Source organism: Amblyomma maculatum, chromosome 10 (genome assembly GCF_055883805.1).
Source record: "Amblyomma maculatum isolate TAMU_Amacu chromosome 10, ASM5588380v1, whole genome shotgun sequence".
In the NCBI taxonomy this organism is placed as follows: Eukaryota; Metazoa; Arthropoda; class Arachnida; order Ixodida; family Ixodidae; genus Amblyomma; species Amblyomma maculatum.
Genome location: NC_139353.1, coordinates 16494714 through 16511858, shown reverse-complemented (window position 1 = coordinate 16511858; position 17145 = coordinate 16494714). Strand labels below are relative to the sequence as shown.

General features: G+C 47.1%; 1 protein-coding gene across 1 annotated transcript in view; it reads right to left on the bottom strand.

Annotated features, from left to right (window-relative positions):
• The window catches only part of LOC146175668 (uncharacterized), a 246920-nt gene extending 229986 nt beyond the window's left edge, over positions 1–16934 (bottom strand). Inside the window, exon 1 of the mRNA XM_084582059.1 lies at positions 16651–16934. Coding sequence (XP_084438185.1) covers positions 16651–16787 — 137 coding nt within the window. The 5' untranslated portion in view covers positions 16788–16934. The remainder of the gene's footprint in view (positions 1–16650) is intronic.
• Positions 16935–17145: the final 211 nt, after the last annotated feature.

Here is a 17145-nt window from a genome sequence, read left to right as displayed (position 1 = left end):
TATAGAAATTTCCCGGCAGCATCGGTGTACACGGAAACAGTATTTCCGGAAGCTTCGAGCGTGACCACATTAATGAACGCTACGCCATAAAGTCTCATGGAGGGCATCTCGAAACAAATTAAACAGCGAAGGCAAACAAAAAAAAAAAAACATGTGGGAACTTCACTCTGTAAAAGCATATACTGCCGGTTTGGTGTGAAGGTCTTTCGGCGTAATGTGCATCCCTTATTTTTCATTTGGATCAGTAGATAAAAAATAGCAGAATAGGACGAGCCTTGAAAACAATTGCCGCCATTGTCTAGAAAATTATAGTTGAATTTTGTTTCTTAGATTTTAAGTAGGTACTATGCCTTATCATATCATATCATACCATACCACAGCATGCCATAACATACTCCTCCACATGATACCGCGCCACACCATACTATACTGTACAATAGCACACCATATTACGCCACACCATGTCTTTCCGTACCCCTCCATTGACACCACATCTTACAATATCATACTACACCACACCACTCCATACAATACTACACCGTGCATTACCACACCCCTCCATATAAGATTACACCACACCATACAGCATCATACAAGACTATACCGTACCATGGGAGGTTTCCGAACGTCTGAAGCTAGCGCTCTTCTACTTTTCTGGATTTTATATCGCTGTGAGCTATTTGTGATCTCGTCATCCTACGGGATGGCGGGCGCACGACCCCTGCGCCCACCCGCCACCATCGAACAGGCTACGGCGTACTCGACGGGTCACCTCGACGTCGCGGACGTGGAGCTTCCAGACTCGGCAGATGACTCCACAGTGACTGAGATGGATTCTGACAACAGCTACACGCCTGTACAGTCGCGCCGCCTGAAAAGGAAGCTGCGCCGAACATCAGTAATGAGTGAGACACCAAAGAAGAATGCTGAAAAGCAAGGGATCTTTTCCGTGGCCTTCGTACCAACAACGGCAACGGCGAATCTGAATGTGATAAACAGACAGCACCTGACCCAGTTTTTCGACCAGCTGGTTCCCGGTGAAGTTGACGAAGTCAGAATTAATCCCTGGAAGAATGTCCTGACCGTGGATGTCAAATCCCAGGCTACAATGGACAAGCTGAAAGGAATTGGTGCGCTAGACAACATGCCGGTCCGTTCCTTTCTTGCACATGGGAAAAAGACTACTGCAGGTGTAATCACCGACGTTGACCCCGAGATGAGTGAAAGCGATCTCTGCACGCTGATCAAATCTACGGCGCGCATTGTGGATGTTCATCGTTTCGGCCGCTCAAAGTACGTTAAATTAGTCTTTGAAACTGAATCCCTCCCATCCCACGTTAAAGTGGGCTATGTGAGACACCCAGTGCGGATGTATGTTCCAAGACCTGTTCAGTGCCACAAATGCCACAAGATCGGACATGTGAGCGCCCGTTTGTCGAAACGAGGTATCCTGCCGTCGATGCGGCTGTACGCATCCTCATGACACATGCCAGACGGAGACTGTCAAGTGTGCGAACTGCTCGGGTGCCCATGAAGCGACGGCTAAGGACTGTCCTTAAATTTGGAACGAAAAACGTATACTAAAAAAGATGGTGAGAGATAACTCGACTCATCAAGAAGCGGCCGCGTCTATTCGTCGTCGCAAGCACCGTTCCCGACGCCGACATAAGGAATCGGAAGGCAAGCCTAGCCTGGATAAGTCGACTTCAGAGTTAATGTCAGCTCAGGTGCCACAGCAGATTAATTGAGTCTGATCCCGTTAAGAGTACTCTTGCTGTAATGTCGCAGACAGTGTCACAGGCCAAGGATCAGACAGAAGCTGTTGAATTACCTACCGCCTGAAGTTGAATGGCCTGCTCTACCATCAAAGGCCAACACCAGGCCTCATCCCAGTTTTGCTGCCACACGTACTGAAAATTCCGACAACCCCGACAGCCAGCAGGTAAAAGAAATGCTGAAACAGCTGGTTCGTTCAATGCGGGTGCTGCTCTCCAGCATCAACACGCAAACAGCAAAGTTTGCTGTTCAGTTTTTGGATGCATTTGAGCCGCTCTTGGCGGCATTGCAATAATTCACAATGGCGCAACAAACTAAACCCACCTCTGTGACGATGCACTTGCGCCGCAGTGTATTGATGCAATGGAATGCCCGAGGCCTGCGTGGTCGGCTGAGTGACTTCCGACAGCGGGTACAGAAGTACCGCTTTCCTGTGATTGTGATCTGTGAGCCCAACATGCCGGCTGCTTTCTGCCTTTCTGGATATGTTCTGCTATGGTCTAGAGAAGCAGACGAAACAAGCAAAGTGCTGGTATGTGTACGCCAAGACATTGCGCACGTCCGCCATGCTCTGCAGCCCCACAACACGAACCACTACATTTGTTTGACGTTAACCCTGAAAGGACGAGTATGTTCTGTAATTGGCGCTTATATTCCACCGAGGGATGGCTTGGACAAATCATATCTATTTTCAACAATCCAGTGTTGTGCAGCTCCTCGTATTATTGTGGGGGACTTTAATGCTCACCACCCTCAGTGGGGTAGTGCCATAATGAGCAATAGAGGAAGAGACCTGGCAGACTTCATGCATACGCAAGATCTCGTCAATGTAAACGACGGCTCACCGACGTTTCTACGCGGAACAACCTACAGCAGCTGCTTGGATGTGGCGTTTGTTTCCAGAAGCCTCTATTCCTCCGTTTCTTGGTGTAGTCATGTGGAAACACATGGGGGTGATCACATACCAACGTACATATACATCAAGGGGTTTGCACCTGCCACTTCACCTCGTATGCAATACACAGACTGGCCCGCCTTTAGGGCAGCGGTGGAGACTTCCAGCGTGGACCTCCAGTCACCATCTCAAATAGAGGGACTCATTACTACCTCTCTCAGTGAGAACACTCGCTATGTTAGTGTGCCGATGTCAGTGTCCAGCATCGACGTGGAATTCGAGCGGCTTCGCGCGATCCGTCGGCGGTCTGAAAGAAAGTACAGAAGAACGAAATCCGCGCAAGATCTCGCACTTTCTCGCCGAGCTAAACGACAAGTTTTGCGCCACCTGGAGAGGTTAGGACGACAACGTTGGAGACAGTTTTGCTCATCACTGGATCCCCGTAAGCCCCTGTCGCGTATCTGGCATGTTGCGAGAAGCTTGCGCACACCACTGCGAGAAAGGCACCCTTTTCGTGCCCTGGCCCTTTGCAAACGTCGCAATGAAGTTGACGTAGCTGAAGATTTTTGTAAAATGGTTGTGGGCACGAACCAGGCACAGTCACCAATTTCAGAGGTTTTTGCACCACCTTTGCCGAATGATCAATACGACGTGCCCTTTACAACAGCTGAATTAGACGCCGCTCTTGCTTCATGTCGGCATTCATCTGCACCTGGTCCTGACGGGATTACTTATTCAACCTTATCAAACCTAGGCAAGGATGGTAGAACTGCACTACTTAATTATTTCAATATTATATGGGCTTCTAGTACTGTTCCTGAACACTGGAAAATTAGCCGTCTGGTTGCTCTTTTGAAGCCTGGAAAGCTTCCTCTCGAACTTACCTCATACCGGCCAGTTGCCCTAGCAAGCTGTGTTGGAAAAGTTATGAAGCGCATGGTGCTGGCAAGATTTGAGTGGTATCTAGAGGGTAATGATCTTTATGCGAATATGATGACTGGATTTCGCCGCGGACGCTCTTCCATTGACAGCGTCATCGACCTTGTGGCGACAGTAGAACACGAAAAGCGTCACCGTCGACTAGTAGCTGCTGCATTTTTAGATATAAAGGGAGCTTACGACAACGTCCTCCATGAAGCTATTCTTGATGGACTTGACGACGTGGGAGTTGGTGGCCGGCTGTACTTCTGAATTGTAAGCTATCTCAGCTGCCGCTCTGTTTACATGACTACGCCTGAAGGAGATACTACCCGCTTTCAGGTCGGTCGTGGAGTTCCACAGGGAGGAGTTCTCAGCCCAACTTTATTTAACGTTGTGCTAATTGGCCTGGTGAGTGAACTGCCAACTAACATCCACATAAGTGCATATGCTGACGACATCTGCATCTGGGCCTCTGGTTCGACGCGCCCACAACTACGTGCGAGACTGCAACGAGCTGTGTCATCAACATCGATGTACTTACGGCGTCAAGGTTTATTTTTAGCGGCAGAAAAGTGTGCAGTGACGCGTTTACGGGAAAATGTGTCAGCCGCTACCCGATTACCCTTCATGGAGTCGTAATACCATACGTCTCCCGGCACAGATTCTTGGGAGTAATTATTGACCACCGACTATCTTGGTCGAAACATATTGCTATGGGGAAGAAGAGGCTAATTAATTTTTGCCATGTACTTCGTTACATAGCCGACATCAAATGGGGTCCAACTGAGCGCTCCTTAATACGGCTTTACGAGGCTCTCTTTGTTGGCTACATCCGGTACAGTCTCCCAGTACTCTCTAGTATGAGCATTGCCTGCTTGCGGACTTCAGAGAGCGTGCAAGCGCAGGCACTGAAAATATGCCTTGGACTGCCCAGATGCACCTCTAACCAAGGCACAATTGAAGAGGCACACGCTCACCCAATGTCCATATATTTGTCACACGAACCACTTCGTGTATATTTACGAGCACTTACAAGACACCGTTTTCACCCACTCAGCAAGATTCTGGATGAGAGGCCGGACTGCTGTTTTACAAGTGCACTCCACTGCCATCAGTCGCAAGTACCGACAGGATATGCCCTCCCATATCGTCCCACCCAACCACCATGGACGATGGATAAACCTTTGGTGCACCTTCGTGTTCCCGGAATACTAAAGAAATCAATGGTACCAATTAGTGGACTCAAACAACTTACGCTGGCACACATCTGGTCAGAACATCCCAGTTATATTCACCTATACACCGATGGATCTGTGTCAGCACAGGCATCCGCAGCAGCTGTGGTCATACCAGCTCAGAAAACGACTCTGCATTTCCTTTTGGGACATACCTCTACATCAACCGCTGCCGAACTTGTAGCCATTCGGGAATCTATTCGCTATATATGTGGGGAACCACCTCAAAAATGGTGTATATTCACGGACTCGAAGACTGCATTACAAATTTTGGAAAACTTCTTACGCCACACTGCTTATCAGTCTTTGGTACTAAACATTATGGAGCTCATCACATCTGCCCAGCTGCAAGGCCACATGATAATGTTTCAATAGATCCCTGCCCACTGCGGCCTCCATGGGAATGAGCAGGCCGATGTTTAAGCGAAAAGCGCACTCATCAATGGCTTCCAAACAGCTGTGCCTTTTTCAAGATCGGATACGACGTGTCTTCTAAAGAGTTGTATGAATATTGCTACAGCAGCTTACTGGGCTCAACCAGACGCCCGACACATCCGTCTAAGAAGGCTCGATCGAACATTTAAATTTAATGTTCCGCGTGATATTCCGCGTCATCAGGCATTCTTGATACATAGACTTCGTTTAAACGTGGCTTTCACGCGCAAGTACTTACATTTAATTGGACAGATGGACTCACCGGAATGTTCAACTTGTGGCATCCCAGAGACTGTGGACCATGTATTATTGGTGTGCCCAGAGTATGCGAACGAAAGAAATGGGCTAGCTGCTTCCTTGAAGCGTTTAGACAAGAGGCCTCTGTCGGAGGAACTGCTGTTGGGCGCTTGGCAGGACAAGGGGAAGGGCGTCCAGGCAGTGCGTGCTCTTTACCGTTATTTGAGCGCCAGCGGACTTGATTCACGCTTGTAAAGCAAGCTGCTGTGTCTGTATATATATTTCATATGCCTTCTCCTACATCGTCACCCATCATGACCTTCTTTCTTCTCTCCTTCCCCTTCCCCAGTGCAGAGTAGCAGGCCAGATTTGAATTATTCGGGCCAACCTCTCTGCCTTTTCCTTTCAATAAATCCATCTATCTATCTATACCGTACCATACCATGCTATATCATACGTGCGATACCATTTCCGGTTGACATTCACTCTAGCCAAAGGAACATAGTCAGGTTTACTCCGGCGCCATCGTCGCTCTGTGCCAAAAAAGTGTGCGACAACTGACTCCGATTTACGTAAGATAAAAAATACAGAAAGAAAGATTCAGAGCAGAAAGTTAATCTTGCTTTTAACATATCCTAATTCTTGGGCTCTCCTTTTTTGATCAATGGGCCTAGATTACTGCTGCTAAATTTGTCGAGTAAAAACTTTTTCATTCGAGAACGTGTTTTCACCACCTGCACAGGTGAATAGTACCATTCCAGCTACCCGGCGTGCTCCTCCCCCCAATTCGTACATCCACCGAATATCCGCAGGGTGCAGCAGAGGGCGCGGTCCCCGCTCCTGCGTGCCTTTGCGTCTTCGAACTGGAAACGGACAAGCGATTCTGGTCACGGGTGTCTTTATTGGGGCTTTTCATTACGACCCCCCCTGGCGCTGCTGTCGAAAGGACAGCTCCGGATGTCGCTCTACGAAAGTACTGACCTCCCCCTCCTCCTTCCCCTCTTTTCTCCTGCCTACGCCAGGGCTCGCCCTTCCATTCCTGTCCCTCGAGGCTCGTCTTACTCTGACTTCACTTTCGTAATTTCACCCGCTTATTTCTTTTTTTTTTTTCTTGTTATTTCTCCTTTCGCAACTCGCTGCAACGATGTTCGAATCAACGAAGTAACGTAAGCTTTGGATTTCGTACTCTTTTCCTCACAACGCTGTAGAGGCTCGTTTCGTTTCTGTTATATTCGTGTCCTTAGTGTGCTTTGCTATAGTGTCGTTAACAATAACTCTTCACAGCTACGAGGAAGGCACAACGGTGGTAGCAGTCTCCAAGCTCGTCTCTTCGCGTCGTTTACGTGCTGGGAATTTCAAGTCGACAACCGCCATGAACCGCGCGGATGAGGGACACACAACGCGGGACACCAAAACAAACGTGCCAATGCAGGGATAGAGCAGCTCGCTGGCCTGCCACCTCACGACGCAAACTGTAAATCACGAGCTGCAGCGGATAGACTATCCTCGTGTCCCAGGTTTCTTTCTTGAAGAGGCTCATGCGGCTTTCAGTAGGCACCGTATGTGTAGTATGATATTTATTTTTTGTTTTCTACTGAGTTAGGATGGCACGGAAAGCGGAGCTCACTACTACATCTCATATTATTCTTGGCTTTTCTTATATGGAAACAGCTATGTAATCTGAGAGATCGTCGAAATCTTTAGCGGTGTCCGTCGTGTCAATTCTGTATGAATAGTTAAAAATCTGGCTGTAAATGCGCAAAGAAACGAGCACGTGTGTCTATACAGTCTATACGGTCAGTGCTTGACCTTGTGTCCCGTCAGCGGGCAATTAAGTTCGGCGAAGTCATAAGGGCAGGAAACGTGAGCTTGAGTAAACTTGAATTTGAACTTCAGTTGCGAGCCTAAACTTAGGTCCCACAAAGCCACTCATAAGTCCTTTGTTATCCATTGCGGTTTCAGTAACCACAAGTGTTCGGTAGTCAGCGAGTGTGCGTGCTCATTTGTGAGCGTGCTTTAGTTTTCATACGAGGTTTTCGCGCCTTAGTGGAAACTAAGATAGCCCTTATTTTGGGGGAAAAAAGTCCTGCTGCATTAATCCGCCCCAGCTACTCCATAACTGCGAGAAACCTGAAGTGATTCTCACAAAATTCTACATTGCGTCCCATCGAAATGCGACAAACGGACAGCACACGAGCCTAACATCTACGGTACGGGCATCGTAGAAGGCGTGCGTACCAAGGCTGAAACGTCTATCGTATTCCACCTTCCATAGTATTTCAAGAAATGAGCGGCTATAATCAATATTTTTTCTTCTTCCTTTAGTATTTTGCTTCCTCTGGTTTTCTGTGCTGTGCAGTTTTAAATATGAAGAATAAATTAGCACTAGCCTAGCTCCATATTTTACCGAAGTAGGTACCATCTTTGTAACAGGACAAAAAATTCTATTCGTTTACTATACTTAATACCGCAAAGTCCGACGCGTAATATCGTTGGCCTTTTGACTGCGCTATGGCAGTGGCAATCATTTCTCAACTGGCGTGCAGGTGAACATCCAGCAAAGCTTTCAACTTGTTTTGTGAAAACATACAGCATATAATGTCAGCCTTCAAACAGGGCCTCTATCCTTTCGTGAAAGTCATAGTAGCAGCAGCGACAGCTGATGGCGGATGGACAAATGGAAGCGCCTCAGCAACCTGCTCCTGGATAGCCTGCCGCAATGCCGGGGCCAAATGATGTGGCTGCTCCTGAGGGCTAGGAAGCAGTGCAAGCTGACGCGCCACCTCTTTACGAATAAATGTTTTAATTTGCTGCAGCAACGATGGTTTGTCGGCTGCAGGCATCAGCCCGGTAAGTGATTCAACCTGTGCTTGGGGCTGACGCGTCACCATTCTCTGTTTGCGCAGCTCCTCGAAGCTCTGGCACAGCGTGCAGACTTCATTGACGGTAGACAAGTCGCGCGTTGACAACATCTGGAAGGCGTCATCGTCAGTACCCTTCAAGATGTATTTGATCTTTGCAGCCTCTGACATGTTGACGTCCGCACGTTCGCACAGGTCGACGACTTCTCCGATATACCTTGTAAAGGTTTTGCCGACCTGCTGCAAACGTTCACGCAATCGATGCTTGGCGCGCAATTTCCTGACAGCCGGGCGACCAAAGACTTCAGCGAGCGTTGTTATAAATGAAGCTCACGTTCAGATGTCGCTTTCATGGTTGCGATACCACAAGTTTGCCACGCCTTTGAGATAAATATTACGTTGTTCAATTTAGTTTCGTCGTCCCATTTATTGTAGAGGCTCACCCATTCGTAAGAAGTGAGACCATCTTCGACATCATGCTCATCTGTCCCGCTGAAGATAGCCGGATACCGCTGGTGAAGGCAACCGGCGCAGATGACAGTTGGACCCGGCTGCATGCCTTGATGTTGGACGTCGTCTGGCGGGGAAGGTGTAAGGAGAGTGTGGCTACGCAGATCCAGGACCGATGTTTCTACCCCGCACCTCCACCAAATGTAGGATGGAGGTTTATTAGATGTACTGGGACTCAATCTAGAAGCCCGGCAGGAACTGTTCGCGTACAAGCAGGTCCAGTGCACACAGCGATAGCGATATCATTGGAGATAGCGCACGGAATCTTCTTTTTCGACTTGGCACGTACATCTTAAACTATGCAATATTAATGTAATCAGCCTCTCTGCCACTGTTGTGGAAGGATTTCCACACCTTTAGACTCCACGTTATGGAACAGCTATAATAATCAAAGCTCATCGGTGGTTATTTTACATGCTAGGGGATAGATGGCGCTCCATACGACCCGTGGCCTGGAACACACGTCAGAACAGCTCGCTACACCCTCTTCCCGCGGCACCTACTGCGCCGTCTCGTGCAATGGCACTAACGAGAAACACGCAAGCAGACATTCTGATAAGAAAAAAAAAAAGGTAAACGGCGTAATACTGCTTTTTTCTCTCGCTGCATTTCCTTGTTCTTACTTGTTTCGGCCACTCCCGCAATTTGCATAACGGCCTACGAACGCCACTGCACAGCGAAGGGAGAACGTGTAAAAAAAAAGAAAGAAATAAAGAAATGCAGAAACAGATAGTTGTCTTTTTTTTTTTTTTTTTTCCTTCTATTGCATTACTCGCAGGGAAGGAGAGGCCGGAAGCACAGCGCAGCGAAGTGTCCAGAAGCAAAAGCACTGGTCCAAATTCACAACAAAGCACCTCTCTCTCGCCCCATCATCCTCCTTGCACCTCCCGTTTCGGCACTACTTCTACTTTACCCTCGGCCGCTGTGTTGAGGGCGTACACGGCGGAATGCGCTCGCGCGAATGTTTATGTGCCCGGGCTGATGGCGGCTCCACGGCCATTGACGCTTCCGAGCAATGCTTCTTCGACCGTTCTCAGCGCGCTGCAGTGCTTTTATTTCTTTTTCGCTCTTGGGAAGAAAGTAACGTAAAAAAAACACACACACACACATATAGACAACACTGCAGGAACGGTGTTCTGGTCCGCCGTTCTGAAGCTATTCCCTAGCTTAGTTTCGTTCGGTTTCCCAGCATTTTGTGCTTATACTGACTCGCACTACTTTCTACTCTTTTCTTCCGTGCGCGTTTCTCTCTGCGTTGCCAAATTCTTCGAGCGATTCTCTTCTACTACGAAAAACGGTTGAGTGTGTTTGCTTTTCCTGTCGTGATGCATAGTTGGAACGACTGCCATTTAAGATTAGTTTATACATTCGTTTTTTTTTTTCTTTCGTAGCACCTTAATACCTCTCTTATCTAAAGAATGCTGCATTTTGCTTATCTCCCAATCAAACGACGTACAGCGCCCGCTTAACCCTTTTCCTACCGAATAGGAGCTATGTTCAGCCACACTTTTTGTGCTGCTCTTCCCGAAGACTAGCTGGCCCCGTCGTCGCTCGCGCAGTTTCCCATTCCGTGGAGAAGACAAGCGTAATGGCCCAAGTGCTTCTAGCATATGTTGCCATCAACATCTGGCTTTACAAAAATGTACAGGTTTGATGGGCAGGTAAATGTGCCTTAGAATAATTTGAACGCTAATAACAAGGGACTAGATAAGGCGGCCAGCGGTGGGAAAGGTTCTTGCGCTGACGTGTTCATCCGCAGAAAAAAAAAGAAAAAAAAAAGAGTGGCAGGAGATGAAGCTGAGTACTATTTTCCGCAAGATTCAGGCGACGAACTCTGTTCTTTTAACAAGTGTGGTGCACTTGGTGTTTGTGCCTCACTTCATCAACCAATCCTGAAGACGACGATGTTTGGGCGTGTCAGCAGTGAGCGAATGTCAACATCTGTGATTTCCCACCTTCGCCTTCAAGCTTTCCGTCCAGACTCGAGCAGGAGAACGTGTTTCTCATGTGATTGTGGATCGCTCTGAGCGTTGCCTATCATCTCCACTTCCCTGGCTTCCACCGCTTATTTGTTGACGAAGCACGATGCATTCAAAAAAAAAGCTTCCACGTGGTACGCAAAAAATTGCGTGATGCTGTGCGTAGTACCTTGCTTTCAGGGTAGTATATTCTACTCGAACTCTTTCTCAGAGGTTATTTCCTATGACATGTTTTAGGAGCTAACAAAACGTGCAACACTTTAAACGCAGCCATAATCTTCTAAGAGTAAGTGCAGTGAAGTTAAACTGCCGCAAACGTTTCATAGTAAAGGGAAAATTTTTGTTGCAGTTACAACTATTTACTGTGCACTTTCAGCAAACAAAGATCAGGTTTTGCTTTCTCTGTCATGTATGTCATTTGTGAATTCAAACAGAACATTGAAATATAATGTTTCTCGACTGCTTTCAGGAACAAATAATTTCGCAAATCAAGGTTCACGCATCGATTGTCTGTTCAGTCAGCAGTCTGCATTGAGCGAGAACAGACACGTCATCTACACAAGTCGGATAATTGGCGCCAAAATAAACGCGATTTTCTTTTTCTTTTTTTTTTTTGTGCGTATTAAGCACCGCACAAAAATACATCAATAGCGATGTTTACAAATGAGAAAAAGAAGTGAGAAAACCCTTTTCATTTCTAGCTACAGGTGTAGTTGCACTAATAACGGCACAATGCTCATCATCGGGAGTAAGCTATAATGCTTAAAATAGCAAAATATATCAGCAGACACTAAAAAAACTGCTAGTGCACGAAGGTGTTTCAGAGCATAACGTTCAGACGGTAAACACGACATCATTCTTGACAACGCCACGAATCATTGTCAGAATATTAAATGATAGGACCACACAAACAACGTCGCGTCGGCAGCAGCTTATGAAAGCTCCAACAAACAAGCGCCACGAGTAATCATATTGTGATAAACTTTCCGCCGGGGACACGACACTTTGTCATGGTTATTTTTGTTTTCCCTGCGGCGCGCCGCGTGACGAACGTACGACGCCAAAGCACCCCGGCTGGCGCGGTTCTCGTCACAAGTAAGGAATATCAAAATTCGGCGCTCGCCGTACAGGACCGAAGAGAAAGAGAGCGAGACAAGGGCTTACTGACGCGTACGCGAGCGCGATCCCGAACTCACGACCCGCAGCCTTTTCCGCGGGAGTCGCGGCGTCGCTCTGGACGCGTTCCCGCTCCCACGAGGATAATTAAATCGGGCCAAGACAATTATTTCTCGCTAGTGCGCGCGCGCCGCGAGCGCAGAAAAATCACGGCGGAGGTCGTCTCCCCGAAGCGCGGTAGAGGGAGGAGATCGGCAGCGCGACAAAAATAAAATAAACCCCGGAAGAGGAGACGGCGGAGAGAACGGCGCAGAGGAGTATCTGAAAATTCTGGACGAACTCTTTGCCGCTTTATTTGGGCTCGAACACCGCTCGGATCGGAAGGAGAAATTACGCGCGTGCACCCTCCCGTGTGCAATGTAGAAATATGGATCGTGCGCGCACACGCGCCAAGCCTTTCTCTGAGCAAAATAAAGAAAACAAATCTACTCAGCGTGCTGAGGCCGTTCTTTGTTTAGGACTACGGCACAAACTAAACTGAGGAGAGAGCACGGTAGTTCAGATCTACCAAAAGAATCTATGGTTTTATTTTAGTTTTACTAAAAGTTTTACGAAATAAAAACTATAGTTTTCTTTCAGTAAAACTGTCGGCAAAAAGGCAAAGACGCTCTATTTTGGCGAAACGCTCTCGGCTAATGTCTCTGGGTAAGGCTCACAGAGAAAAATGGGTCGAAATTTGGGTTGTGGAAAGACAGGGAACCCTCTCGCTTGCTAAGTATTTCGGGACCCGCTGTCAGGAAGTCTTGCGAGCACGAGCAGAGAGCACATACACTTCCCTTTACTGGACGACTCACCCGACAGCCTCCAATCTGAGTGATTCGATATTCGTCCTGATGGAGGTAATATCCCTGGGTGTTTAGAGCAAGCCGAGCTAGAGAGGCCTCTCCTACGCTTTTCAGAAACAGTAAAACGTACAGACTCCTGATCATTTCTTAATTGTCATTGGCTTCCTGCTCTTTGCTCCCCCAGAATAGTGGCACTATAAGTGGCATTATGGTGGCTGCCTTCAGTAATCGTTTCAAGAAAAAAGTCCCTTTTAGAATAATGATCAAAATCCCTTCGATATCAGATAACGGTAACAGTAACCTTAAAACTGCTTTGAGAGAACTTTTGTTTTAGATATTATGTAGCCCTTCATTTATTTCATTCGAATTTATAATTTTTCAGGTGTATTTGTTTTTTCAATACGAAACATATCGCCTGAATGTTGAGCACTAGGTGAGAATGCCGCATTCCCTCCACTTTTCGCGTTAATACGATCTTTTCAGGAGCAGGGGACTTATTGCAGCCAACCACACTGCACCTGTCAGGCAGCTGTGCTTAGCTCCCATCGAAAGGAATACCTCTTATTGTATATCAATTACGTTATAAGAGCATGCATAGAAGCAGCCGCCCAGACACGCTATTCAAATCTCAGCTCCTCCGATGTGTAACACGTTTTTAAGATCATACTGATTGCAGAGTTCGACACCTACGGCACATTAGGCACCTCAGTAAAATTAAACTTTCAACGCTCATACAAATAGCAATACAAATGCTGCTTACCAAACCGGCTGTTATTAGGATACGGTGCAAGTGGGTTAAAACGTTGTCAAGAAGTAACTGTTGAATCGATTCTAAAGTGACATATTCTCCTTTGCTCTCTCTCGACAACCACCTATTTATTTCGTGTGCAAAATGAGTTCAACAACCACGCACCTCACCGAGAAACGTGTTCGGGGAAGTGACTTCCGAAGCAACAGTCATGATGCCAGCGCATAAAGACTTAAAATGACCTTGAAATCTGTAAATTACCTTGCTCTAAAAGAAAGGAGAGTTGTTTTATTAAATACAAATGCTTTCGTGAGACATAAAAGGAAAAACTCCACGTATACAAGTGTGTATCGCTGTCTCAGCCATCTCCTCTAGTCGACTGCAGTGGTCCGAAACTGTTTGTTGGTGTTATCTCTTACCCACATCGAAGAGTCTATGTTACAACCATATTAACTTCTAATCGGTGATCAAGGTGAGCTTTTCTGCGTTGACGCCACGGAGGAGGAGAACTGAGTAGGAACAAAATTTTCAAATGTAGGTTCGCCATCAACGGCAAATTTATCATTCAGTAGAGGACAAATATTAGCGTACTCAGTAAGGATCATACGACTGATTCTCACTAAAAAAATACAATGAACACAGTTGCTATCAGCGTCCTTTGTAGTTTACACAGGTGGTTGAAAATTGCTTCCGCTTGCTGCCCTAGTGACGAGCTTGCCTAGTGAGGTAAGATATCATGTTTTTTTATTACGACGTCATTTAAAAACACACTAAAAATTGCGAGGGAGTGCAAACGGCAATATTTTACGCCTCAAACAACCTTTTCCTCTAAAACGGTCTAGAAAAGTGAACTGTGCATAGTGCCTTTCCTTGCGTGCTTACTTAACGTGATTCCTCTTGAAGAGCAGAGTTCTAATAATGTACATGGAGTACTGTAGTCTCACACCTGTACAGTCAGCGATGACAAAATGAGTCGGCTTCTTGAAGCTGACCTTATAGTAACACTTCCTGCATCCCGAATGACAGTCAACACCGACACCGTCCGAGTAAGCAACATTTTTCTCAGCACCCATGCCTCGATTGGCGTTTCTTGTATCCCTAAGCAGAATTCAACGCCATCGCTCTCCCCATTCTTTTCATTTTCATGAATTTAGATCAGCACCTTGTAAAGCCTGGGACCTATTCTAGTTCTTCACTCCTTGTTTCCTCTGACCGTGGGCAAATCTACAACCCCGCAAGTAACGAGTAGTCGCGGTTCAGTCTAACGGCAGCCATTAACACCGCTGCTCCAGTCGTCTATGGCGCTAAAGGTCGGATGAATCCAGGAAACAAGACGTTTAAGTGCGTGGACGTTGGAAGTGGCCATCCGCACCCGCTGCACAATAAAGGTGATAACGGCGTATATTTGAAAATCTTCCACTTGGAAAGCTACACCATTGAGGCAGAACATAAAGCTGGCGCTTACTCCCGCGTAGCGCATGTTGAAATATACACGCGCTCAGGCGTACAAACATCCGGCGGTCCCTTCTATCTTATTTGTTTGACTCGTTCGCCTACAACGCAACGTCCCTGCGTTCATCCCGGTGGAGCCCCTTCTAGCTATTTTGTTATTATTACAGGCTAAGTACCGCTTTCGCGCAAAAGGATACGCGATAAGTGCTTAACCGTTCGTAAAAGCGGGGTTTAACGGCCAGTAGAACCCGGCGCGCTACTTCTCATCTCACTTACGCTAGCACACTGAGTAATCTTGAGCACCCATTGCACGCTTAGAGTGCGCGAACTGTAGGAAGGAGCAGGAACATCTGGCGCTAGGCCAGGCTGCTCTAGTGTAAACCATAGCATGGTCGTTATTTTTGTAAAATCATGTATTTCACAAAGGAAAATATTTATGTTATGCTACCATGTATAGACTAAGCATCACCGCAGAGTAGGGAACGACGTATGGAAAAGAATGTGCTGGAATGTTTCTTCTGTTATACATAATTTAAGACAGTGCCCAGTTAATAGCGTCTGTTACATTTGCCGTATTAATGGTGAACTAACCGCGTAATTTTTGAAGATAGGAACACCTCCGATCGCCCAAAGTGTGCGTGATGCGCAAAGTTCAGTTAAGCACAATATGACTTTCGAAGTATACCGGAGCGTAATATGTGGCTACAACATTTCCTGAAGGTATATAGCTATTTTACTTAGGCAAATGCGACTATAGTCGATACGCTTCCTTAGTCCAGAAAACTTTTATATAATGCTCCAGAACTTGTACCCCATTGTTTAAAAAAGTGGCATAACAAAATTCAGCCGAAAAAATAAAACAGTTAAAAAATTTCGAGGCATCTCCTGAGTAATAGCAGACTAAACAGCTTGCATACGACGCAGACACTGCTAAAATAGGTAGCAAAATATATGCCTTCTTCCATTTGGTTGCTGAGATGAACAGTTCTGTAGTTATGAGTGACCACCTTATGCCGGCCCTGTGAACGTGGCAAGTAGTGAAAATAAGACATCTCTAGTTAAGAGAGTATTTTCTTTGCGGGGAATGTTTTCATATGGACGCTCGATACTATTTTTTTTTAGCATAACCGATACACACGAACGTGAGCGCACACTCGCGACATTAATATCACGGGGCGTAGCTCGGCACTCAGACTAACCACAATCCTTATGTACTAAAGACTATGTCGCTCCTAGTACCTTATTAAGTGTAACTGGTGCCTTCAAACATGCATGAATCCTTCCTATTTCTTCCCCGTGACGTGTGAGAACAGGCCGCACACTGAATCGTGCTCCGTGTAAACCTGGTCGCAACTGCACACCGGACTAGCCGGAATCCTACTTCGAGTTGGCAGATGGGCGGCACTGTTTGGCCACCACTCACACGCACCAGGCACTCTGTCGGTCGCATGCATATATAGTTATGCCCTCCTACGTCCTCCCTGCGGTACCTTTGAAATAATTACTTCCTCTGGTTCGTGACGTTTTTTGTCTCCTTACTCAAAATTGGCATAGCCCTGTCTCAGTTTTCTTGTGCGTTTCGGCTCTCTGTTAACGCCAGCGATGAGACGCTATTCCATGATGTCCGAATGGAACAGTACCTTGCGAAGAAGGAGGCTGCGGCCGAGGGAGACGAGCGTAGCTGCGTGGAAGAAGACGGTCCCGCGCACGGCGAGCTGTAGCAAGTGCCGTGGACGCCGTGGTCCAGCGAGTGCGGGAAGGATGAGCTCGAGGCCATCAACGGGTACGACGAGCATGGAGGCGCCGATCCTGCCGGAGAGGGCGCCGGCGCGAAAGGCGGCACGTCTCCCAGGCTGGACGAGGGCGAAGCTCCGCACTCGGACTCGCTGCAAGAAGCGCCGCAGCCCGTGCGAGCTGCCAGCTCCTGCGAGTTGTGGAAAACATATATGGCCATCGTCACACCACATGTCACATATCGACAGCAGATATTGTCACACGAACGTCCCCTCCCCCAGGTTAGGTAGACTTTCTTATGTGGCCCTGTACGTTTGAAATTTAAAAACAAAAATGAGGGGCACACTTAAGCTCCGGTATTGAGGGTATGACGCGATATAGCCGGCTATCGGCCCACAATA